The sequence below is a fragment of the Lithobates pipiens genome, unplaced genomic scaffold (genome assembly GCF_037356315.1).
Source record: "Lithobates pipiens isolate NorthernLeopardFrog02 unplaced genomic scaffold, aLitPip1_a1.2 Scaffold_19, whole genome shotgun sequence".
Lineage (NCBI taxonomy): Eukaryota > Metazoa > Chordata > Amphibia > Anura > Ranidae > Lithobates > Lithobates pipiens.
In genome coordinates this window covers 193742120-193767917 of record NW_027507764.1, presented here as the reverse complement: position 1 = coordinate 193767917, position 25798 = coordinate 193742120, and the positions used below count along the sequence as shown (strand labels likewise).

Below are 25798 nucleotides of genomic sequence, written 5' to 3'. Positions count from 1 at the left end.
TCATTGTAATGTTCATCGCCGTTAATTTTAAGGTTGGATACATATCCGTAGTGTGTGAATTCCTTGATTAGGTTGGGGATCGTGGTATGTGGTTAGGTCAAAAAGAACAATAAGTCATCAGGAAAGCACCATGTGTATAGCAGATCATACTCTCGGAGTTTGTCCAAGATTGGGCACAGTGCTCTGCGGTTCTTTAAGGTAATCTGGGAAAGGTTCCTGCACGTCTTTCTCATAATGTCTTCCTTAAGCAGGTAGCTCTGCAGGCAACAAATAATGTCCCTGGGGGAGTGGTGTCTGAGCCTCTGGCTCTGTGAGCCCTTACAAATTCTATGTCTGCATCCTCCTGCCTTTCCAATAGGTTATTGAACACACTCTGTAGTGCAGGGATGATCTGGTCCGGGGTCACGATCTCCAGTATCCCCCTCACCCTTATATTATTCCTGTGCCCTCTGTTGTCTAAATCTTCCAAGTGTCTATTAATTTCTATGAAATGAGTGGTATGGGAATCTGCAACCTTCTCCAGTCTATGCAAAGCTCTGTCCCTGTGTCTGCCTGTGGCTTCCACTGTCAGCATCTTTTCAGTGAGGACCAGCAAGTTAAACTTTAGGTCTGTAATGGCTGCTGAAAATGTTGACTTAATGTCCGCAGCGAACCCAGACATGTTAGGGGTTTATTGTAGTGAGTGCAGCCCCTACCTGTCTCCTCTGTCACCGACTGCGAATCTTCACTGAAGTCCTCCTCCTCTTATTCAGCCGGCGCCATCTTGGGGCCTGCCACATTGTCTTGTGCTGCTGGCTGGGCTTTGAGCAAGTCAGAGATGCTTCTGGCGGTGGAGGAGGCCATGAAACCATGGCAGAGTCTGGTGTGGGGTCTCTGATGGAGCAGTTTGCCCATTTCCAGGTCGGTGTAAGCAGGGTGTCTGGCTGTAGACTGTGTCGTTCACGGAGCTCCTCTAGTGCATGTCCATCCTGGTCTCTTGCCAAGCCACGCCCCTCATTTTTTGTGTTTTTTTACATTGCTAGCAGGTAGGATAAATGCCAATTGGCTGTTCACTTTGCAGGGCAATTTGCCTCAGAGGTTAGTGAATGTGATGCAATTTCACTATGCAAAGAATACCCAATCAACAACCAAAAAAAAAAAAGTTGATTGTGTGATGGAAGTCAGTGAAGCTTCAACCTCAATAACAGCTCTGGGAAAAAATTCCCTCCAAAGTTATTTAGTTCCACTTTAAGTATCTCCCTAAATCTTCTTAATTTATTCTTCGGATTTAGCTCTCTCTTATGGCTTTTTAAACATTCCCCACCAGTTATCAGGATTGTAACATGGACCTGAGGAAGCATGAAAAAGTCTATGTACAGAGATATTGCGATAGGTAAGTGTTAGGCCTCATGCGTACTGAACGTTAAAATAACATTATAAAAAAGTCACTAGCTTTGCAACGAGTTTTTCAACTTTTTTCAACGTTTTTGCAATAGCGTTTTTTAGCGTTTTAAGTGTTTTTCCGTGTTAGCATTTATTTTTTATTTTTTTAGGAACATTTTCTTTTTTTTTTTAATGGATGACAACGTTTTTGAGCGTTTATCAATGTTTATCAGCATTAGAGCTGAACAACGTCTCTCAGAGCCCACTATTTTTTTTTTTTTTTACTGCTCAAAAACGCCACTGCCCAAAACTGTTGATAACAGCCTATGTGTGCATGGACACATAGGATAACATGATGGAGAGTTTAATGACTGTAGACAAAAACATCTACAGCCAAAAACAGCTGATGTAAAAATGTCAAAAACGTCCAGTGTGCATGAGGCCTTATGGTAAGTCAGTAATGGAGCAAAGATCAGATGCAGGAAGCCAATACTGGTGACAAATCCTTTGCCCTTTGCTTTCAGTGCCAGGACAAGGTAATCCAGTGCCCAGGGCAAAGACGCCAAACTGCACCCACCTTTCACTTAGGGTTAGGGTCAGGGTGTCCCCTACCCCTGCAATAAACCATAGGACCAGGGGCAGCCACCCCTCCTGTCCACCTCTTGTCCCTGCCCTGATTGCTTTCCTTTTTTGGGCACAGCTTCAACAGCTCAAGTCTTCTTTAAATTAACATAAATAGACTTTAGAGCCAGAGCAGTTGCAATATATGTTCTAATTTCTCACTTATGCTTAGATACTTGGAAGACAACTACTTTTTTCACAAATGCTATCTTGTTATCAGTTATGTTTAATGCAATTAGAAACACAGCTATTGTCTACAATACAATGGCACTGTAACTTATGTTCCTACTTACAAGTACCTGTATCTTTACAATGATAAACAGGAAGAAAAGGTAATAATCCATATCACATTTCCATTTACTATAATCCCAAAGGCCTACTAGCAATGCTGTGGTTTCTGAGTATGTTCAGGTCAACACCATTTATTGCAGATTGCATGATCGGATCCAAAACTGGACACACTAATTTGACAACAGAGAGTCAAAACAGATGGTCCTGATTTGATGACTGGAGTCAAAATGGGTGCTCTAAAACAAACAGGGATGCAAAACCTATTTCTAAAAATATCTATTCCAGCAGAGTGACAATATTAGAAATGACACTGAACAATCTATTATGAATACAAGTTTTTTTTCACCTGTTTTGCTTGTTCTGTTTATGCCTGCTACTCCTAATTTAAGCCAAGTTCCATTTATGAAAACATTTTGATCCAAGCTTTTTATGTTTTAGGAGCGGCTTTATTTTATGCAGAGATGTAACCTGAAATTAAACCCATTCTCCATGGGACAGTCCTCTTTTTTAGTTCTAAAAAGAGCTTTACATTTCAGACAAATCACAGATGTTTGAAAGACCTTGCTCCACTAGACTACTCATATTAAATGACTGTGCATAAGATACTTGTCAGTACAATGTATACCCATTTAAGCTGCTTCCTATGGGGGCACTCGGTGGGGGCGCAGAGGCGCTGGTGGGGGACCTCAGAAGAGGAGGATCAGGGTTTGTTATTTTAATGGAAAAGAGAAAAAAAAAAAGACATAAAGCTTTACAATCACTCTAACATAGTCATTTAGCAGATGGTAGCTGTGTCATCTCAGCCTCCACTGTGCAAGAATCCAAAAGCCCTGAGACTTCCACTTGGAACCATCTAGGATGTGAAGTCAGTGCCTTCACACAAGTATTCCCCATTGTTTCTCCGAAGTAGCTGTATAAAAGACCATGTAGGTAGGTAAATAGAGGGATGAAGCAGCTGGGGCAGCACAGGCAGTAATTAGACACTTCCAGAAGAGAAGAGGACTATGATGTGCAAGAAGGAGGGGGCTATGTTAGGAAATTGACTCATCATGGAGTAGCAATCTTTTCTAGCATGTTCAAGGGCACATAGCAATTGAATATAAAATAATTTTTGGGTAACAAATATTCTTCAGGTATGTATCTCATATTTTTCTGTAATTTTATCTGCAAATCTTATTTTCAATACCACTGCACGTATATCTATGGCCTCATATTAAGGTGTTATTATTGGGACCATGGTTGAGGCTCAATTAGTTTTGTTGTCTTTGGGACAGGAGAGCCCAGTACTGACAGGAGAAGGGGGACCCCCTTGCCTTTGGGACCTGACTGAGAGTCCTGATACCGATCCATACTGGCTGCACTGCACAGAGTGAGAGGGGCTGATATTGCTCCTCCTCCATATTGTGATGTCACAAACCGCAAGAGATGAGGATTTCATCACTTACAGTTTTGGTTTGCTTATATACAGAGGCCAGAAGACCCCTGATCTCTCCATAAAAAATGTAAGTGTATATTTTCCAGAAAATTTGCATTTGATAAACTGCTGCGCAAATATCATGTGACATAACAAATAACATCATCCATTTTATCCTCCAGGGTTTCTGCTTAACCAGATGCTGACTACCCCACACACATTCACTGCGGCAGGGTGGCCTTGCTGGGCGGAATTACGTACCTGTAAGTAATTCAGCACTTGCGCCAATCATTTGGGAGACAGGCAGAATGGCGATCTGCCTATGTAAACAAGGCAGATTTCCATTCTGTGACAAGGGAAGGCTGTGATCATTTCTTCCTCCTAAGTAGGAACATGGATCTCTGTCTTCCCACAGTGAAAACACTCCCCACACACTTAGCAAGCACTCCCTAGGAACACATTTAACCCTTTGATTGCCCAGATGTTAACTCCTTCCCTGCCAGTGTCATTAGTATAGTGACAGTGCATATGTTTTAGCACTGATCACTGTATTGGTGTCAGTGGTTCCCAAAAAGTGTCATAAGTGTCAGTAAGGTGTCCGTTTTGTCAGCTGCAATCCTGCTATAAGTCACTGATCGCTGCCATTCCTAGTAGAAACATAAAAAGAAAAGAAAAATTCTAAAACGATATCCCATAGTTTGTAGACACTATAATTTTTGGCCAAATCATTGGCCAATCATTATACGCTTAATGGATTTTTTTTTGTTTTTACCAAAAATATGTAGCAGAATACACATTGGCCTAAATTGATAAAATATTTTTTTTTTTTTACATTTTTTATTGGATAGCAGAAAGTAAAAAATAAATTTTTATTTTTTTTCAGAATTGTCTGTATTTTTTTTGTTTATAGCGCAAAAAATAAAATATGGCCTGGTCATGAAGGGGGGAGGTAAGCCTTCCGGAGCTGGTTAAAAAAAATATATAACATTTTGAAACTTCCATTTCTTCTTCAGACGAGGTCTGAAGAAGAAATGGAAGTTTCAAAATGTGTTACCGTCGCAGTCCACGGCAGCACACTCCCCCGCAGACGTCAGTTCATTCCATGCTGGTTACGACCACAGCTGGCCTGCTCCTGCCATCTCACCACCCTGGAAACAGACACTGCCACGCCATCCACGGGGGGGAATCCTCATGCCTGGCCATGGATATTTCTCACATGCCTGCTTTTATCTACTAATATGTGAATTGCCAATTTGTTGTGCTTTTAATAAATGAAGGTGATCTAACCTCTGTACTTAGTCTGGTGCCCCCCTCTTGTATTTCCTTTACATGCCTGAAGAGTTCTTGCTTTGCTCCTAAGGGTGCTGCCACTGATGGCGAGCTTTATCACCTACCTGTCACGTTCATCCTTTGTACCATGTTGGACTTTTATGGACTCCCTATTAATGACTTTTAGTTGATTGCATTCCTCCAGCACCAATTTTTTATGGTGTTTGTTAAAAAATATTTAACTCAATATGTTTACATGTGCTAGCGATCTGATTAATACAGTATAAAGCATAAGTATGCACTTCACTGTTATGGTAAAAAAAAATTTACTTACTCATCTTGCTGACCATTTGTGATATGATATAGATGATTTGCACCCCCATCAGCGCAGGCTTTGATAATAGCTAAAAAAAAAAGAAAAGAAATAAGTGTAATTTAATCATTTTGAAATTCAAATTGTCAACATGTATATGGCTGATACAGCCCTGAAGCAGCTCTCATGGCGCCCTGAATCTCCTCTTCTTGGCGTCTTCTCTTCTGTATCTGCTTGCTAAGGGGGAAGATGTGCAGGCTTTCTCCTGAGCCAGACAGTGTGTGTCCATAGACACACATAGCCTGGCTCAGTCCCACCCACTGCTTTCTGCTCACAGGATTTGATTCACAACCGCAGGAGCCAATGTCTCCCACTGCTGCCTGAATCTCCTGTGAGATGAGAAAGACAGGAGAAGAAATGAAGATGAGCCAGTGCTGGATCAATACAGAAATCAGGTAAGTGTTTGGAGGAGTGGATGGCTGTTGTAGATACAGCCTGCCGGTATCTCCAACAACGTAAGAGTGGCATGAGAGAGGATTTAAACTGACCACACAAACATGGATCAGCTCCCCTGCTTAGCGTGGTCAGTTTACTATCAGGAAGAGGAACACCAGTAGCATCAACCAGGTAATAGAGAAGCACCACAGGCACAAATGCAAAAGTGATATTAAAAAGTATATAGCAATACCTTAAATATACATGCTTTTTTTTCTAAGGTTACAAACACTTTGACTATTATAATAACTCTTGCAATTCAACAGGTGGCATAACCGACACCGATATGGACTTGTTGCTTTATTTTGATTTTCCTTATCTACATACAAATTTCGCTTGAATTTGGACTTTAACCGGTTCCCGACCAGCGCACGCCGATGTACGTCGACAGAATGGCACGGGCAGGCATATTGGCGTACAGGTATGTCCAATCTTCAATGCCGCCCTGCCATCGGGAGCGCGCTGCCGGCGGCGCACTCCCGCGCTGGTCGGGACCCCCGTGAGTCCGGTCGCGGGACCCGTGGACTCAATCGCCGCGGGCATACCCGTGATCGTCTCACGGGGTGGCTGAATGGACGAAATGCCGTGTAAACAGCATTTCTCCATTCTGCCTAGCAACTAGTGACGCTGATCTCTGCTCCATGTGATTGGAGCAGAGATCAGTGTTCACTAAATGAAAGCCCAACCCCCCCACAGTTAGTAACACACCCCTAGGAACACTTAACCCCTACACTGCCACCCCCTGGTTAACCCCTTCACTGCCAGTGTCATTTACACAGGAATCACTGCATTTATATAGCAGTGATTACTGTATAAATGACAATGGTCCCAAAAATGTGTCAAAAATGTCCGATGGGTCCCCCACAATGTCGCAGTCACAATAAAAATCGCTGATCGCCGCCATTACTAGTAAAAAAAAATAATAAAAAATTATTAATAAAAATGCTATAAAACTATCCCTATTTTGTAAATGCTATAACTTTTGCGCAAACCAATCAATAATCGCTTATTGCGATTTTTTTTTACCAAAAATATGTATAAGATTACGTATCGGCCTAAACTGAGGGAAAAAAATGTTTTTTTATATATTTTTGGGGGATATTTATTATAACAAAAAGTAAAAAATAATGCGTTTTTTTTCAAAATTGTCGCTCTATTTTTGTTTATAGCGCAAAAAATAAAAACCGCAGGGGTGATCAAATACCACCAAAAGAAAGCTCTATTTGTGGGGAAAAAAGGACGTCAATTTCGTTTGGGAGCCACGTCGCACGACCGCGCAATTGTCAGTTAAAGCGACGCAGTGCCGAATCGCAAAAAGTGGTCTGGTCTTTGACCAGCAAAATGGTCCGGTCTGTAATTGGTTAAAGGCACTTGGATTCATATGACAATCCTATTAATTGTAGAGATTTAATATCTTCCCTACCCCTGAGGAAGGAAACTTTTACAGACTCTGAAGAATATCTTCTCTATACTATTACCATGCTACAGTTGGCATATTATCGTGTTATGTACACTCCGTTTTAATTATGCTTAATAAATGATTTTTCTACTTTAATATGATTGCCATAAGAATCCAAGTGCGTTTAACATCCAAATCCAAGGAGAATTTTTTTCTTGTCTTTAGTTCAGGATGTTGGCACTATAAAGTAATCACTGATACCTTCTTCCATGAAGCCAGAATACTGGGCAGAACATGAGATACTAAGGCATACAGCTGTGCTCATAAGTTTACATACCCCATCAGAATTTATGATTTATTGTCCATTTTTCAGAGATTATGAACGATGACACAAAAACTTTCCTTTCACTCATGGTTAGTTTTTAGATGAAGCTATTTATCATCAGTCGACTTTGTTTATTCTTTTTATATCATAATCACAGCAGAAACTACCCAAATGACCCTGATCAAAAGTTTACATACACCAGTTCTTAATACCGTGTATTACTCCATTGAACATCAATGGCAGCTTGAAGTCTTTTGTGGTATTTGTGGATAAGGCTCTTCACCTTCTCAGATGGTAAAGCTGCCCAACCCTCTTGGCAAAAAGCCTCCAGTTCCTGTAAATTCTTGGGCTGTCTTGCATGAACTGCACATTTGAGATCTCCTCAGAGTGGCTCAATGATATTGAGGTCAGGAGACTGAGATGACCACTCCAGAACCTTCACTTTATTCTACTGTAGCCAATGACAAATCATCTTGGTCTTATGTTTCGGATCATTGTCATGTTGGAATATCTAAGTATGTCACATGTGCAGCTTCCTGGCTGATGAATGCAAATGTTCCTCCAGTATTGTCTGATAACATAATACATTCATCTTGCCATCAATTTTGACCAAATTTCCTGTGCCTTTGTAGCTCACACATCCCTAAAACATCAGTGATCCACCTCCGTGTTTCACAATAGGAATGGTGTACATTTCATCATAGGCCATGTTGACTCTTCTCCAAATGAAGTGTTTATAGTTGTGGCCAAAAGGCTGAATTTTGGTCTCATCACTCCAAATGAATTTGTGCCAGAAGGTTTGAGGCTTGTCTCTGTTGTTTGGCATATTGTAAGCAGGATACTTTGTGGCATTTGCGTAGTAATGGCTTTCTTCTGGCAACTCGACCATGCAGCCCATCTTTCTTCAAGTGCCTCCTTATTGTGCATCTTGAAACAGTCACAGCACATGTTTTCAGAGAGTCCTGAATTTCACCTGAAGTAATTTGTAGGTTTTTCTTTGCATCCTAAACTATTTTCCTGGCAGTTGTGGCTAAAATTTTAGTTGGTCTACCTGACCATGGTTTGGTTTTAACAGAACCCCTCATTTTCCACTTCTTAATTAGAGTTTTAACACTGCTGATTGGCATTCTCAATTCCTTGGATATCTTTTTTATATCCCTTTGCTGTTTTATACAGTTCAACTACCTTTTCCCCTGGATCCTTTGAGAATTCTTTTGCTTTCCCATGACTCAGAATCCAGAAAGATCAGTGTAGCACTTGATGAAAGATGCAAGGCTCTGTCAGGAATCCAGAAACTCATTGACTTTGTATACACACACACTAATTACAAGCAAACAGATCACATTCAAACCCATTTGTGTCAACTTGTGTGCATGTTATCAGGCCAAAATCACCAGGGTATATAAACTTTTGATCAGGTTCATTTGGGTACTTTCTGTTGTGATTATGATTTAAAAAGAGTAAACACATTTCATTGATAATAAATGGCTTCTGCCAAACACTAATCACGAGTGAAAGAAAAGTTTTTGTGTTATCATTCATATTCTCTGAAAAATGGCAAAGAAATCATAAATTCTGCCAGGGTATGTAAACTTATGAACACAACTGTATAAAAAGATGAGAAGACATGTAAACAGCCAGCGATTGATTCAACCCAATGATATTCATTTCCAAATTATGTAGCATTTCTAGGTGAACACTAAACCCTAAAGGGGTTTATTTACTAAAGGCAACTACACTGTTAACTTTGCAAGTGAATTTGTACTTTGTAGGATAATTTTCCCTAAAGCAGGCGTGTCCAAAATCCAGCCCACAGGCCAATCGCGGCCTGCGTTTTGGTTTGGATTGGAATGGTGAGGCTGCATTGACTGCAATGGTGAGGCTGCAGATGGGCACTAATTAGGCTGCATTGATGTGCACTGACCCTTGTTTTGCTTTACAGTTCTTTATTTAGAATTAAAAATTTTCTTGAAACTTTCCTCCTAAAGTGAAGGTGTGTGTTATACACTGATAAATAAGGTATATCCAAAAAACACGCCCCCATGCTTATCCTTAGTCCTGAGCGGCGCTCAGGGATTCTTTGGGGGACACAAAAGATATGTGTATATATATATATATATATATATATATATATATATTTATATCCAAATAACACGCCTGTTATGTATATCTATCTATATCCAAATAACACGCCTGAGCTCATCTCTTCACCACACACAGCCACAAAGTCAAGATTAATGGTTCAAAGAATGTCAGGCAAAATGGTCGGCCCTCACGCATGTTCACTTCATCAAATCTGGCCCTCTTTCATAAAAGTTTGGAAACCCCTGCCCTAGAGCTTAGTGAATGAGGTGGAACTTCACTTTGCAAAGAATACCCAATCACATGCAGGTTTTTTAAAAAAAACAACAGGATTTTTGTTTGCACATGATTGGATGATGAAAATCAGCAGAGCTTCGCCTCAGTCACTAAACTCTGGGGAAAATTCCCCTTGCAAAGTGAACAGTCCATTTGCCTTTAGTAAATCAACCCCTAAGGGTCTATTTACTCCTGTCTGCTCAGTTGTGTTGCATTAACCACTTGCCGACCGCCGCACGCCGATGTACGTCGGCAGAATGGCACGGGCAGGCATAAGGACATACATGTACGTCCTTTGCCTCCCGCGGGTCGGGGGCCCGATCGGGCCCCCGCCCGGTGCCTGCGGCGGTCGGCTTTCGTTCGGGAGCGATCCCGGACGAGGGGACGGCCATTCATTCATGGCCACCCCCTCGCGATCGCTCCCGACGAATGGAAATCCCCGGTGACATCACTTCCTCTCCTGTAATGTAAACACAGGAGAGGAAGTGATGTATTCTCTCCTCCGTGTCGGTATTTTTCGTTCCGACACGGAGGAGAGCGGAACGGTGAGTTGCACTAACACACCCCACACACAGTAGAACATGCCAGGCACACTCACACCCCCCCTTTACCCCCCGATCACCCCCCCAATTACCCCTGCCCCCCAGTCACAGTGACACCAATGTCATTTTTTTTTTTTTTTTTTTTTTTTTTGCATTGGTGTCATTTGTGACTGTAATAACTGTTAGGGCAGTTAGGGTTAGCCCCCTTTAGTTCTAATGTACCCCCCTAACCCCCCCAATAAAGGTTTAACCCCGTGATCACCCCCCGTCGCCAGTGTCACTAAGGCTGGGTTCACATTGCAGCGGTTTATGAGAACGAATGTGATTCGCACCGCACTGCAGTGCAAATCACATCCGATCTCTGTGCGATTCGAGTTCAGCCATTCGCCGCACCCGCCACACCCGCCGCACCCGCCGCAAATTCGCACGGGACCCTTATTTTGGCCCGCAGCAGAATCGGATCGCATGGGTGTTCACACCATGCGATCCGAGTTTGCAGATCGCACTGCGATATGCGAACTGATCTGGGGGTGTCAGTAACATTTCACTGACACTCCCAGCAGTTCGCATAGGGCAGTGTGAACTGCCGCCGGGAGGCATGCGATGCGGGAACCCGCCGCGGATTCGCGGCGTTTCCGCATCGCTCCAGTGTGAACCCAGCCTAATAAGCGATCATTTTTCTGATCGCCGTATTAGTGTCACAGGTGACGCTAGTTAGGCAGGTAGGTATTTAGGTTCGCCGCAGCTTTTTATAGCGCTAGGGACCCCCATATACTACCGCATAAAGCCCCCTGATTGCCCCCTAGTTAACCCTTTCACCAGTGATCACCATATAACTGTTACAGGTGACGCTGGTTGGTTAGTTATTTTTTTATAGTTTCAGGGCACCCGCCATTTATTACCTAATAAAGGTTTAACCCCCTGATCACCCGGCGGGTGTCATTTGTGACTAATAACTGTTAGGGCAGTTAGGGTTAGCCCCCTTTAGTTCTAAGGTACCCCCCTAACCCCCCCAATAAAGGTTTAACCCCGTGATCACCCCCCGTCGCCAGTGTCACTAAGGCTGGGTTCACATTGCAGCGGTTTATGAGAACGGATGTGATTTGCACCGCACTGCAGTGCAAATCACATCCGATCTCTGCGATTCGAGTTCAGCTATACAGATAGTATGGCTGAATTCGTGTCGCACCCGCCGCATCCGCCGCAAACTCGCACGGGACCCTTTTTTTGGTCCGCAGCAGAATCGGATCGCATGGGTGTTCACACCATGCGATCCAAGTTTGCAGATCGCACTGCGATATGCGAACTGATCTGGGGGTGTCATTAACATTTCACTGACACTCCCAGCAGTTCGCATAGGGCAGTGTGAACTGCCGCCGGGAGGCATGCGATGCGGGAACCCGCCGCGCATTCGTGGCGTTCCCGCATCGCTCCAGTGTGAACCCAGCCTAATAAGCGATCGTTTTTCTGATCGCTGTATTAGTGTCACAGGTGACGCTAGTTAGGCAGGTAGGTATTTAGGTTCGCCGCAGCTTTTTATAGCGCCAGGGACCCCCATATACTACCGCATAAAGCCCCCTGATTGCCCCCTAGTTAACCCTTTCACCAGTGATCACCATATAACTGTTACAGGTGACGCTGGTTGGTTAGTTATTTTTTTATAGTTTCAGGGCACCCGCCATTTATTACTTAGTCTCACTAGTGTACCCCTAAATTTAGGGGTGTCTACTTTCTAAAATGGGGTCATTTGGGGGGGGGGGGTTTGTGCCATCTTGGCATTTTATGGCCTTCAAAACTGTAACGCCCTTAGAAAGCCTGAAGGCGGTGCTTGGTTTTCGGGGCCCCGTACGCGGCTAGGCTCCCAAAAAGTCCCACATATGTGGTATCCCCGTACTCAGGAGAAGCAGCAGAATTTATTTTGGGGTGTCATTTCACATATGCCCATGGCATGCGTGAGCAATATATCATTTAGTGACAACTTTGTGAAAAAAAAAAAAAAAAAAAAAAAGTTTGTAATTTTCCCGCAACTTGTGGCAAAATATAAAATATTCCATGGACTCAACATGCCTCTCAGCAAATAGCTTGGGGTGTCTACTTTCTAAAATGGGGTCATTTGTGGGGGTTTTGTGCCATCTTGGCATTTTATGGCCTTCAAAACTGTAATAGGTAGTGAGAAGTGAACTCAAAAAATTACGCCCTTAGAAAGCCTGAAGGCGGTGCTTGGTTTTCGGGGCCCCGTACGCGGCTAGGCTCCCAAAAAGTCCCACATATGTGGTATCCCCGTACTCAGGAGAAGCAGCAGAATTTATTTTGGGGTGTCATTTCACATATGCCCATGGCATGCATGAGCAATATATCATTTAGTGACAACTTTGTGAAAAAAAAAAAAAAAAAAAAAAAGTTTGTAATTTTCCCGCAACTTGTGGCAAAATATAAAATATTCCATGGACTCAACATGCCTCTCAGCAAATAGCTTGGGGTGTCTACTTTCTAAAATGGGGTCATTTGTGGGGGTTTTGTGCCATCTTGGCATTTTATGGCCTTCAAAACTGTAATAGGTAGTGAGAAGTGAACTCAAAAAATTACGCCCTTAGAAAGCCTGAAGGCGGTGCTTGGTTTTCGGGGCCCCGTACGCGGCTAGGCTCCCAAAAAGTCCCACATATGTGGTATCCCCGTACTCAGGAGAAGCAGCAGAATTTATTTTGGGGTGTCATTTCACATATGCCCATGGCATGCATGAGCAATATATCATTTAGTGACAACTTTGTGAAAAAAAAAAAAAAAAAAAAAAAGTTTGTAATTTTCCCGCAACTTGTGGCAAAATATAAAATATTCCATGAACTCAACATGCCTCTCAGCAAATAGCTTGGGGTGTCTACTTTCTAAAATGGGGTCATTTGTGGGGGTTTTGTGCCATCTTGGCATTTTATGGCCTTCAAAACTGTAATAGGTAGTGAGGCGTGAAATCAAAAATTTACGCCCTTAGAAAGCCTGAAGGCGGTGCTTGGTTTTCGGGGCCCCGTACGCGGCTAGGCTCCCAAAAAGTCCCACATATGTGGTATCCCCGTACTCAGGAGAAGCAGCAGAATTTATTTTGGGGTGTCATTTCACATACGCCCATAGCATGTGTGAGCAATATATCATTTAGTGACAACTTTGTGTAAAAAAAAAAATAAATTTTTTTTTTTGTCATTATTCAATCGCTTGAGGCAAAAAAATAAAATATTCAATGGGCTCAACATGCCTCTTATCAATTTCCTTAGGGGGTCTACTTTCCAAAATGGGGTCATTTGGGGGGGTTTTGTACTGCCCTGCCATTTTAGCACCTCAAGAAATGAGATAGGCAGTCGTAAACTAAAAGCTGCGTAAATTCCAGAAAACGTACCTTAGTTTGTAGATGTGACAACTTTTGCGCAAACCAATAAATATACAATTATTTTTTTTTTTTTTACCAAAGACATGTGGCTGAATACATTTTGGCCTAAATGTATGACTAAAATTGAGTTTATTGGATTTTTCTAATAACAAAAAGTAGAAAATATCATTTTTTTTCAAAATTTGCGGTCTTTTTACGTTTATATCGCAAAAAATAAAAATCGCAGAGGCAATCAAATACCATCAAAAGAAAGCTCTATTTGTGGGAAGAAAAGGACGCAAATTTTGTTTGGGTACAACATTGCATGACCGCGCAATTACCAGTTAAAGCAGCGCAGTGCCAAAGTGTAAAAAGACCTCTGGTCATTTACCAGCAAAATGGTCCGGTCTGAAAGTGGTTAATGTACTGCCATCTGCCAATATAGAACTGAAAAAACTGTAGTACGCTGAGGTGTCATTGACAATGAACGACACTGGAAAGCACTATTACACATAACATGAGTTAACATGCTTTACAGCAACGTGTGCGTTAATGTATTCTTTCCCACAACAAAGTGTACTGGAAACATTTTAGAATGGGGTTAAAACATAAAAATTTCCTGACAGGATTTTATTTCTGTTTGTGACACCATTGGGGGGATTTTTCCTCACTTCTTGTCCCTGTGACACCCACACAAAAAATGGAGGTGCAGGCATCACCAACAGGAAAGCACAGACAACAATAAAACATTTTCAGCAGTTCTAACCCTTCCACACTCTGCTATAAAAAATAAATACATTTCTGTCTGTCCTACAGATGTTTTCCATATTTTCCTGTCTTGACAGGAAGTGATAGGAAATCTCCATAAAAAAAAACACTGACCCAAGGATCTAATTCTGATCTGCTTAATGTGAATCAAAATATTGGCTGGGACTGAGCTTTATGTATGTATCTATATTGATATACGTTAGAATAGTCAAGAACCCCCTACCTAATGACTAATATGGTCTAACCTGCAGATAGATGACCAGCTGCTCATTTATGAATTTTCTTGCTGTGCCTTTTGGCTAAATAGTAAGGAACAACACTACAGCTTTGCTACTCATTGTAGGACACAGTCGGGCATACCAAAGGTCTAATACCTGAACTATGCTTTAGGCATGTATGCCATTCCTCTGGCTATGAAGGGTGTAGGCCAAATTGGATCATAGGCAGCAGAGTCTTTGAGGACTCGGCATTGTATTAAGGCACTTGCAAAACTGACCTCTGACCATAGAGTAAGGGCATTACCCTTGAAAGGGAGAGCTACCATATTGCCATACTCCCCACTCATTACAATAGCACAAAAAAAAAACACAAAATACAAAGTACAGTATGCCCTCTTTAGAACAGACGTTATTTCCATGGCATCAATTTTAACACATTTACTTAAAGGAATCGAATTTGGATTTTAACATAGACACTAATACATGAGTCGAATTACAAACAAATTTTCTTTGAGCAACCAAGCCTTCAATTTCACCTCATGCCGCTACAGAAAATAATTTTCGACGCCGGTAACCTTTTCATTTTGGGAATTTTCTTTTTTTTTGCACTCATGCTCATTTCTCTATCAATTATATTTCTAACACGATTCTCGCATCATTGAATAGAATAGAAAATGGTTTGTTTTTAAAAAAAATTCTAACATGCCAAATCTAGAACAGCTGTGTACTGTAGCCAGTCAGCTTCTAACTTCAGCTTGCCCAACTAACCACTTGCCGACCACTGCACACCAATATACATCGGCACAATGGAAGCAGTGGGCAAATGGGCGTACCTATACTTCCCCTTTAATTGGCGGGGCTAGCGGTCGCGCATGGGCCCATCACGTACAGCGTGACCGCGCCCACGGGACCCACAGACTCAATGTCTGCCGGTGACCCAGCAATCGTGTTACGGAGCCGCAGAACTGGGAGATGCCTATGTACAAAAGGCATTTCCCCATTCTGCCTAGTAACACGACAGAGATCACTGCTCCCTGTCATCTGGAGCAGTGATCACAGTCATGTGAGTGGAAGCCCCCCCCCCACAGCTAGAATCACTCCCTTGGACACACTTAACCCCTTGATCACCCCCTACTGTTCCTTCCCTGCCAGTGTCATTTACTCAGTAATTAGTGATCGATGTATAAATGACAATGGTCCCAAAATAGTGCCCGATGTGTCTTCCATAATGTCGCAGTCACGATAAAAATTGCAGATCACTGCCATTACTAATGAAAAAAATTAATAATAAAAATGCCATAAAACTATCCCATATTTTGTAGATGCTATAACTTTTGCGGAAACCAATCAATATACACTTATTGCGATTTTTTTACCAAAAATATGTAGAAGAATACATATCGGCCTAAACTGAAGAAACATTTTTTTTATATATATTTTTGGGGGGGATAATTATTATAGCAAAAAGTAAAAAATATTGCTTTTATTTCAAAATTGTCACTCTTTTTTTGTTTATAGTGCAAAAAATAAAAACCGCAGAGGTGGTCAAATATCACCAAAAGAAAGCTCTATTTGTGGGAAAAAAGGATTTCAATTTTGTCTGGGTGCAATTTTCGAAAACGAAGCAGTGCCAAATTGCAAAAAGTGCTCTGGTCAGGAAGTGGGTAAAATCTTCCGGGGCTGAAGCGGTTAAGCTTTGGGGGAAAAAAAAACAAAAAACTGGAAGCTGACTGGTTTCTATGCACAGCTGCACCAGATTTTGCACTCTGCAGTTTTAGTAAATCAACCATTAAGAGCCATGTCCTAAAATGAGTGCATATCCCTTTTGTTTTTTAAGCCCTCTTAGGCTGGGTTCACACTGCTGCGGGGGGAGATCCGGATGTGATTCGCACCCGCACTGCAGTGCAAATCACATCCGATCTCCGTAGCGATGCGAGTTCAGCCATACAGATAGTATGGCTGAATTCGCATCGCTCCCGCAGCAAACTCGCACGGGACCCTTTTTTTGGTCCGCAACAGAATCGGATCGCATGGGGGTTCACACCATGCGATCCGATTCCTGTGCGAGTCTGCAGATCGCACTGCGATATGCGGACGGATCTGGGGGTGTCATTAACATATCATTGACACTCCCAGCCGTCCGCATAGGGCAGTGTGAACTGCCGGCGGGAGGTGTGCGATGCGGGAAAACGCCGCGGATTCGCGGTGTTCCCGCATCGCTGTGGTGTGAACCCGGCCTTAAGGACTGAACCTCTTTTTGAGACTTGTTGTTTACAAGGGAAAATAAGTTTTTTGTTAGAAAATTACTTAGAACCCCCAAACATTATATATATATATATATATATATATATATATATATATATATATATATATATTTATTTTTTTTTTTCAGACATGCTAGAGAATAAAATGGCGGTCAATGCAATACTTTATTTCAGACCGTATTTGTGTAGCGGCCTTAGGCCGCGTACACACACGGGGACTGTTCGCTCAACTTTGTCCGTCAAACAGTTTCAGCGGACAGTCCTCTCAAAATTAGCATGGACGGACTTGGCCACACACAACGAACGAACAGTCCGCTGAAACCGTGCGCGATGACGTGAACGGCACGTACGACGGGACTAGAAAACGACGTCCTATACACTGCAATGCAAACTTTGGCGTGTAAATCCTTTCTGAGCATGCGCGGAACTTAGTTTGACGAACAAGCCTACACACCAGGGGACTGTTCGCTGAAACAAAGTTTCAGCGGACAGTTTTTCGGAATTTCCGAAAAACTTTGTTCAGCAGACTGTCCGCTGAAACTGTCCGCTGAAAGCCCACACACGAGCGGACTGTCCGCCGAAACACTGTTCAGCGGACAAATTTGAGCGAACAGTCCCCGCGTGTGTACGCGGCCTTACAAGCACAATTTTTTGGGAAAAAATAAACTTTTTTATGAGTTAAAAAAATAAGACAACAGTAAAGTTAACCCATTTTTTTTCTATATTTTGAAAGATAATGTTATGTCAAGTAAATTGATACCCAACATGTCATGCTAAGAGGTGCGCTTATTCATTACAAAGATAAGTCAGCATTATTCTCCTTACATAAATCTAGTATAGCAATAGGTGATACAGATCATTAAAGCGGGAGTCCACCGGGACTCCGCGTTTTTTTTTTTTTTTTTAAAAGCCAGCAGCTACAAATACTGCAGCTGCTGACTTTTAAAATAGTGACACTTACCTGTCCAGCGCGCCCGCGATGTCGGCACCCGAAGCCGATCTCTAGATCGACACTCGAGTGCTGCCGCCGCCATCTTGGGTATGGGAATCAGGAAATGGAGCCTTTCGGCTTCATTTCCCAGTTCCCTACTGCGCATGCGCGAGCCGCGCTGCGCAATGAGGACGGTCCCCGCTGCCTCTGGGATCTGTGTGTTTCCCAGCAGGCAGCGGGGCACTTGCAGAAAGGGGCGTAAGTTACGCCCCTTTCCGCAAAGAGCTATCCCGGAAGTGGGTGCAGTTACCTGGATTATCCAGGTAACTGCACCCCCCTCCCCCCTGAAAGGTACCGATTGTGGCACCGGAGGGGGGGAGGGTTCCGATGAGCGGAAGGTCCACTTTAGGGTGGACCTCCGCTTTAAATTGCAGACTTCTTTTTAGCCACATGTGATTCACATAAACATTGATAAAAAAAGAGAAAGACAGACATATAAACTTGCACATATTTGGATATCAAAGATAAAATTAGCAGTAGTAATGAAGATATACCAATATAGACAGTCCATGGGCTATGAGAAAACAGGAAACAATGTGTACCTTTTATTTTTACACTGTCCTTTTAAAAAAAAAAATTTGGGTCACTTTTATTCCTATGTAAACATCCCTTGTAATAGAAAAAAAGCATGACAGGACCTCCTAAATATGACACCTGGAGTCAAAAAGACCCCAGATTTCATATTTACACTAAAATGCAAGAAAAAAATAAAAATGAAATTAAATGTCATAAAAAAAAAACTCCCCTTAAAGAGCATTGGGCGGAAGTGATGTTTGAGGTTGCTTCCATCCCCAAATGCTATGGAGCCGAGCAGGAGCCAGCTTTCCCTCACTCAGCATCCAGGCAGTAAGGGGAGTGGACACGATCGCCTCCGCCGCTCCTGGGCAGGTCTAGTAAGCGGACCAGGGACGACCAGGGCATGGCGGCAAAGGGGGGACCCTCTCCCGGCCCAGAAAAAAAAGTGATCTTGTGCCGCCACAGAGACCACATTTATCTTAAAGAGAACCACACGGCATTCCTGAAACTAACGGGGTTATGGCAGGTAGCTGCTGCCATAACCCCGGTATTTAAAGTCAAAGTACTGTCGTACAGGTACATTAATTTGCGTGAAGTGGTTAAATCAAAGTGATTAAAGCAGTTGTATTCAGCTTCCTTTTTCATCCATCTTGCTTCCGGGTCCGGTGGCCATTCCTTCAGTATGCATCGCATACTAGCACATTATGTGTAACCTTAAAACTAAGCTGTTCTAGCACCACAATATCAGCGCTGCAGCAGCTTTCATTCATCTTGCTCCCAGGTCTGGGGACTCCAGCTAAGTGACTGGCCAGAGACGCGATGACATCACTCCAGCGAATGGGCGGGGAAGGTGCCATTCACAGCACAGGGCACCGGTGGCCGTTCCTTTAGAGTGAATGCGCCAGTGATGTCACTAGCTGCATGTATTGTAAATATTTTGGACTAAAAATAGCGCCTATAAAGTGCCTGAAAACACCTCCCCAGCAGTCCCAGTGTGAAAGCCAGAGTGCTTTCACACTGGGGCGGTGCGCTGGCAGGATGTTAAAGAAAAAAGTCCTGTGAGCAGCATCTTTGAATGAATGGGCAGCGCTATCCTTTAGCATATAACCCTTTATTCGGCCGCTAGCGAGTTTACTTCCTCTTTTTTTCCCTGCAAAGGTAAAGCATAATGGAATACTATGTATCGCATAGTAGCCCATTATGTGTCACTTACCTGACACAGGAGCCAGCGAAGTCGCGCTGTCCCCTGTAGTCCGCCGCATCCATCTTGCTGGTGGCGTCTCGCAGCTCCGCCGCTGTCATTCAGCGAAGCCGCGATGACGTCACTCCCGCGCATGCGCACGGGAGTCGACAAATGCGGCAGCTCCATTTTTGGAACTGCCGCGTTCAGTGCCGTAGACAGCGGTGCCCGTTTTCAGGCAAATATCTCCTAAACCATATAGGTTTAGGAGATATTGCTTGGACCTACAGGTAAGCCTTAATCTAGGCTTACCTGTAGGTCAAAGTGGTTTGTAAGGGTTTACAACCACTTTAACAGTGCCCCGCTAGCGGCCGCATAGCGATGCTAAAATTATGGTAAAGCACCGCTAAAACTAGCACCATTTTACCATCAATGCTCGCCCACCCCAGTGTGAAAGCAGCCTTATTATAGGGTTACCTATAGGTAAATGCCAGCAGAGGAAGTTTGCTTCCTATTTAAATGTGAATACCTTCTGTTCTAAGAAGGTATATTGTACTTTAATATGCTTTAAATGGTTGGCTTTTAGGTTCATTAAGAACCACCTTACCATACGATACCACAAAAAGTTAAATAAAAGGAAAATCTTTCAAGAGATCCATGATCAATGCGTGAAACAAAAACAAATACAGATAATTAGACAAATAGACATAGAATGACACTATTGTGTTTACGTGAATAGTACTCGTGCATTTGCAGTAAGCACAATTTCCGGTAAAGGTTTATTGTCTCGCATTGATTGTCTGATTGCATACAGTACATGCTGAATGATATGGGTTTATTATCTGTCTGACTACAGGCTTGCCTCATGCCTTCAATTTGTAACACACTGTGATTTATAAATAAAAACTACAAGAGATGGGACACTGATACTACTGCCAGAAGTTCACCGCATTTGATTTTGCACTTAAATCTCAGATGTTTCCACATTTCAAGCTGCTTGAAAACGCAACTTTAATAAATCTGTCAACATAAATATAACCTGTCGTGGAAAAGGTTGTATCGCTTTCTCTTTCCTACATTTTCTGTGAACTGAATAGTGGAGTATAATCAATTGATTCCTGACAGAATGAAGCCAAGCAAACAAATGCACAGAGCTGATGAAAGTTTTGTTTACGGTAGTTTTGGCCCGATCTATATCACTTGCCGAATAGAGCCAAATGCAAGTCAATGACAAGAGAGAAGACATCAGCTTAGAGCTGAACTCCAGAATCAGCATATGTTGTCTAAACACAAGAGCAGCTTTTCTCAACCTTTTCAACACAGAGGAACCCTTAAAATAGTTCTCCGGTCTAAGGGAACCCCTGCTAAAAATTAGAAATCTACAACTCGTGATACATTAGTGTGATGGTCAGTGGGAAGAATGGTCCTTACACAAAGTCATTGGGAAGAATTGCCTCCTTACAGATAGCTAAAAAAGATCACTGGTGTCAGTGGGAACTTATCGGAGAGGCAGAAATTGCCCAATGTTGAAGGAACCCCAAGAATCCTCTGGAGGAACTCTAGGGCTCCACTGAACCCTGGTTGAGAATCACTGTACAAGAGGCATGTGTATTTTTACTTGAATCTTTGGGTGTTTTGTGTATTTTTTCCAGATCAATGCAGTAATCTAGTGTAAAACCCTGCCTCTATGCAGGAGCTTCCTGTAGTAAAGACAAACACTGCTCAAGGATAATCACCTTTTCTACTACTCAGCTGTCTAGGCCACAGGTGGGTGCCGGCCCTGCTTGCATCAGAAATATGGAAAAAAGAAAGGCTGGACAGCCGACCTCCAATGCAATCACCTTTATTCCGTGTAGTAAAAACAGTACATCATTCAGCAAATGGTGGTAGGCTGACAGGCAACACTAACGCATTTCACCTGGTGATTGCATTTGAAAATGGCCATCTAGCTTTTCTTTTCTCCATACTCCTGTAGTAAAGACCAGCCACTGCTGCTCTCTATGGTTACGCAAGGTGATTGGTCTTGTGCCCACCCCACCTGTAGTTTTCTGCAGACAGCATGTAGTGGGTGGACTAGTTCGGTCCCACCCACAGCTCTGCTGTCTGCACAAGTACTATGCAGCATAATAATGTCACCTCTACTTTTACAAGGCAAAAATAGTTTGCAGAGGCATTTGGTGCACACAAAGGTGGGATTCAATGAAGGTGGTGTTAATCCCTCTTGTTAATGTATCATGTCAAATTCATGAAGCATATGTGACATTTTTAGTTTTGACAATCACTCGTGCACCAAATCCAGGTAGTTCTAAAATGCTCTACTTTTACATTGTGGCACAATAAATGTGCCAAAATCAAAATAAAATATTGAAAGTAATAATCTTACGAAAGTGGAGCTTAAGACCAATTTTTTTTAGACATACAGAGAGAGAGAGAGAGAGAGAGAGAGAAACTGGCGCAGTAAGATTTTGCAAAAGTGTCTCTCGTTCATGCACCAAATTGATATACAGGTTCTAGACAGGCATATGAATTTGGCGCATGCTGCACCACTTTTGGAACATATGAGTGACACGTCCTCAAAATCCGTCTGGGACAATCTTTATGGATTCCAGGGAAAATGTATTTATATTCATTGTTGTGATTGAGCTTTAGATAAAAGTTTTTTTGTGCTCAGAGTTCAGCTTTTTTTTCTACTATAATGCATAACTTTGCTTTGGTATTAACTTATTATGTATAATAAATGAATAAGTAGATTGATATTGATTATGTCTGGTAAGGCATTCCTGATGAACAGTCAAGAGGAAGCTATAAAGTATTATCAGCAACATATTTGCATTGATCGTCAACATCAATGTGCAATAAAAGCACTTATTTTACAGTTTCTTTTTTTTCATTAAAGCATTTCATACACAGATTTGTAAAGTAGGAAATATAATTTACAGCTCCTGCTTAATGGCTGTTAAAATAAGCTTGGTTGGCCTCATGGAAAGTCTAATGCTTTTTAGTCAGGTCACACAGAGAAGGAAACAGTGAATAAGAGTCATTATGGTCAATTCAGCTGTGTGAGTTTATTTTAGCTTTGTTCCCTATTTTACCTTATTGGCTATTTGTTCACCAACATGCTAAATTTACACACAGAAATAGCACATATTAACCTCTTGCCTCCTGGGCAGTTTTACCCCCTTCCTGACCAGGCCAATTTTAAGCCCCATACACACAATCAGATTTTCTGCTGATTTTTTCCTTCAGATTTACCAAAACCATATAATATGAGGTCAAACCTTAAGAGTTTCAATTCGTATGCAATCAGGCAGGCCCTTGCACTACATGGTTTTGATAAATCTGAAGGGGAAAAAATCAGCAGAAAATCTGATAGTGTGTATGGAACTTTAGAATGACAATTGCATGGTCATGCAACACTGTACCCATATAAAAAAAAATCATATTTTTTCACACAAATAGAGCTTTCTTTTGGTGGTATTTAATCAGAGTTTTTTTTGGGGGGGGGGCTAAACAAATGAGAAAAGACGGAAACTTTGAAAAAATGTTTTCTTATTTTTTGTTATATATGTTATTTTTCTCCTGTACTGATGTTCGCTGATGAGGCTGCACTGATGGACACTGATGACACGGCACTGATTGGCAGCATTGATGTGCATGGATAGGCACTGTTGGGGCTGCACTGATCATCACGACACTGATAAGTGCAATGAATTTCAGTTTAGATGTCCCCTGTCACACTTGACAGTTACCTGCTCTCCTCTCATCACACTGTGACAGCACGTGAAGAAAGGAATGCCAATAACAAGCAAGTGTGTTTACTTTGTGATGAGTTGTGATTGGCCCTTTACCCCAATCTGTAATCTGCTGTGTCTGAAGGAGGCGGCCGCTCCCGTCCCCTTTACAGCCCAGCGCTTCACTGAGGGAGGGGGGGGGGGGCAGAGCAGGTGGCAGTGACTGACAGTTCCAACTCTCTGCTCAGGAAGCTCTGGGAACCGAGTCATCAGCGGCATTTGATTGCTCGGCTCTCAGTCTTAGGCCCCATTCACACCTGACCATTTTCGTGTGTTTTCGGTGCAGCATTTTCTGGAGTTTTTTTTATTAGCCAACAGGAAAAATTATCATCTGTTTCATCATTTGTTGCTATATTTTTCGTTTTTTTCATCTGCTTCCTGGGTGAATATTCTTCTTCTCGGTTCATCATTGTTCTTCCTGTTCCTGGCTGTGTTGTGTGGTATTTCTTGTTATACACAGATGAGTGACGATGAGATGGCGTGTTTTGTGGCAGCAGCCTCTGTTACGTCATATTTTCTGCATGAAAGAGAGAGAAGGAAGAAGAGGGCACGCAGATACTGGATCCACCCCGTAATTGTTGGTCGAGAAGAGAGAGGCCAATTTTGGGTCATGTACAGTGACCTACATGAACATTTTTTGGACTACACTAGTATGTCCATAAAAAGGTTAGTCAAACTTCTTTTGATTCATGATTTTTGACATTGTTCCTTTCTTATCATGTCCACTAAACCCAACATGTGTTATTTTTGCGCACAACTTTGATGAGTTACTGGGCTTACTCAGTAGTCGGTTGCAACAAATGGACACATATTTCTGTAAGAGTATACCACTTGTGGAATGACTAATCATCACACTGCGGTAATTTTTTATTTTTGCATCCCAATTTATGTCTCTAGCAGGACAGATCCCATGGCAGCTTGAGGCAATTGAATAATTTAAAATCTTTATGAAAGAGTAAAGTTACCCTTTATCTGTTTATTAATATAGATATCTATATATATACTATATATATATTAAGCTGCACCGAATAATAAAAAAAAATGCTTTATTGATAAGAAGTCTTATCTTTTTTTTTTAAATATATGTTTATCTTTGTGTCTAGTTATCCATACAATATCCACTAGGGGTCAGATTCTGCCCTCATGTATTTGTGACATGCTGACACCATCTACTTGTGTGTCCCCATGTAGCATTGTTATCCCTCTTGCTGGAAGCTGCAGCAGTATCAAGTACCTGCTGAAGACTGGAAAGTTGTGGAGGCCTCTCTTGCACCCTCTACTCAACACTCGTGGAGACAGAGAGTGTGAGGGCAAGAAGTGGCACTTGTGCTGAAGTATCTGGCAATATTAATAAAGTGATTGTAAAGTATTTTCTTGAAATAACAAATATTTTATAGTTACCTCCTCTGTGCAGTTGGTTTTGCACAGAGCAGCCCATATCCTCCTCTTCTCAGGTCCCTGTTCTGTGCCTATGGTCCCTTCCTCCTATGGAGTGCCCCCACAGCCAGCAGCTTACTATAGGGGCACCATAATGAGCACATGAACAATGCCTTGTAATATGAGCATACATTCACCTGTTTTTGAGCAAATTGCTGTGTTCAAAAATAACAGATTCCTAGCACCGGTAAACAATAATGCCCTGTACACAAGGTCGGAAATTTCCGACGGATAAGGTCTGATAAGATTAAAAAGTTTGAGGCTCCTGCCTTCTGAAGGCCTACGTTGCAGTTTGCCGGGTCCCTCTGGCCTTGCCTGGTCCTCAGCGCGGATCCCGGTGTCCCTCGGCATCTGGGGGCCTCCGGGCACCAGAGACGCGGATCGCGCGCTCGCCGTGGCCGCTACTACGCGGCTTCGGCCTAGTTGGAGCATACATCGGCCATCTTCGTACAACCCGCGGAACGGTCGCCGCAGCCTCCGGCCATCCTGGGCCCTCCCGTGGTTGTTCCTCGGCCTGCCAGGGGTCCGCTGAGGTATGCAGCGATTTCCTGGAGCCAGGCCGCCTGAAGTGGATTCCGCGGCTCCGGTCTGTTTGGGGGAAACGGCGGCCATCTTGGCCCACCCGGCAGCAACACCTCCGCTATTCTCTGGATTCACCGGCTCCCCTACATCTGCATCTCCTTTCTGGATTGTTCTACAGCTGGGTACCCCTTCCCCCGCGGTCAGTGGAGCCCGCAGATTCTGCTCCCAAGCCTACTACGTCGGTCAGCCAGGACATAGGTAGGAAGCAGCCATCTTGCTACACCCTGACACGAGCCATCAGCCTCGTCGCTCTCCCTTCCCTGGACCACCCCGATTATACAGCACCAGACACTGGCCTGTCTCAGGG

At 42.8% G+C, this 25798-nt stretch overlaps 1 protein-coding gene across 2 annotated transcripts in view; it reads right to left on the bottom strand.

The window, feature by feature from the left end:
- The window catches only part of TPK1 (thiamin pyrophosphokinase 1), an 805392-nt gene that overhangs the window by 556752 nt on the left and 222842 nt on the right, over positions 1-25798 (bottom strand). For both annotated transcript variants that reach the window (XM_077491603.1, XM_077491602.1), the window contains exon 4: positions 5292-5361. In XM_077491603.1, the coding sequence (XP_077347729.1) occupies positions 5292-5361 (70 nt within the window). The remainder of the gene's footprint in view (positions 1-5291; positions 5362-25798) is intronic.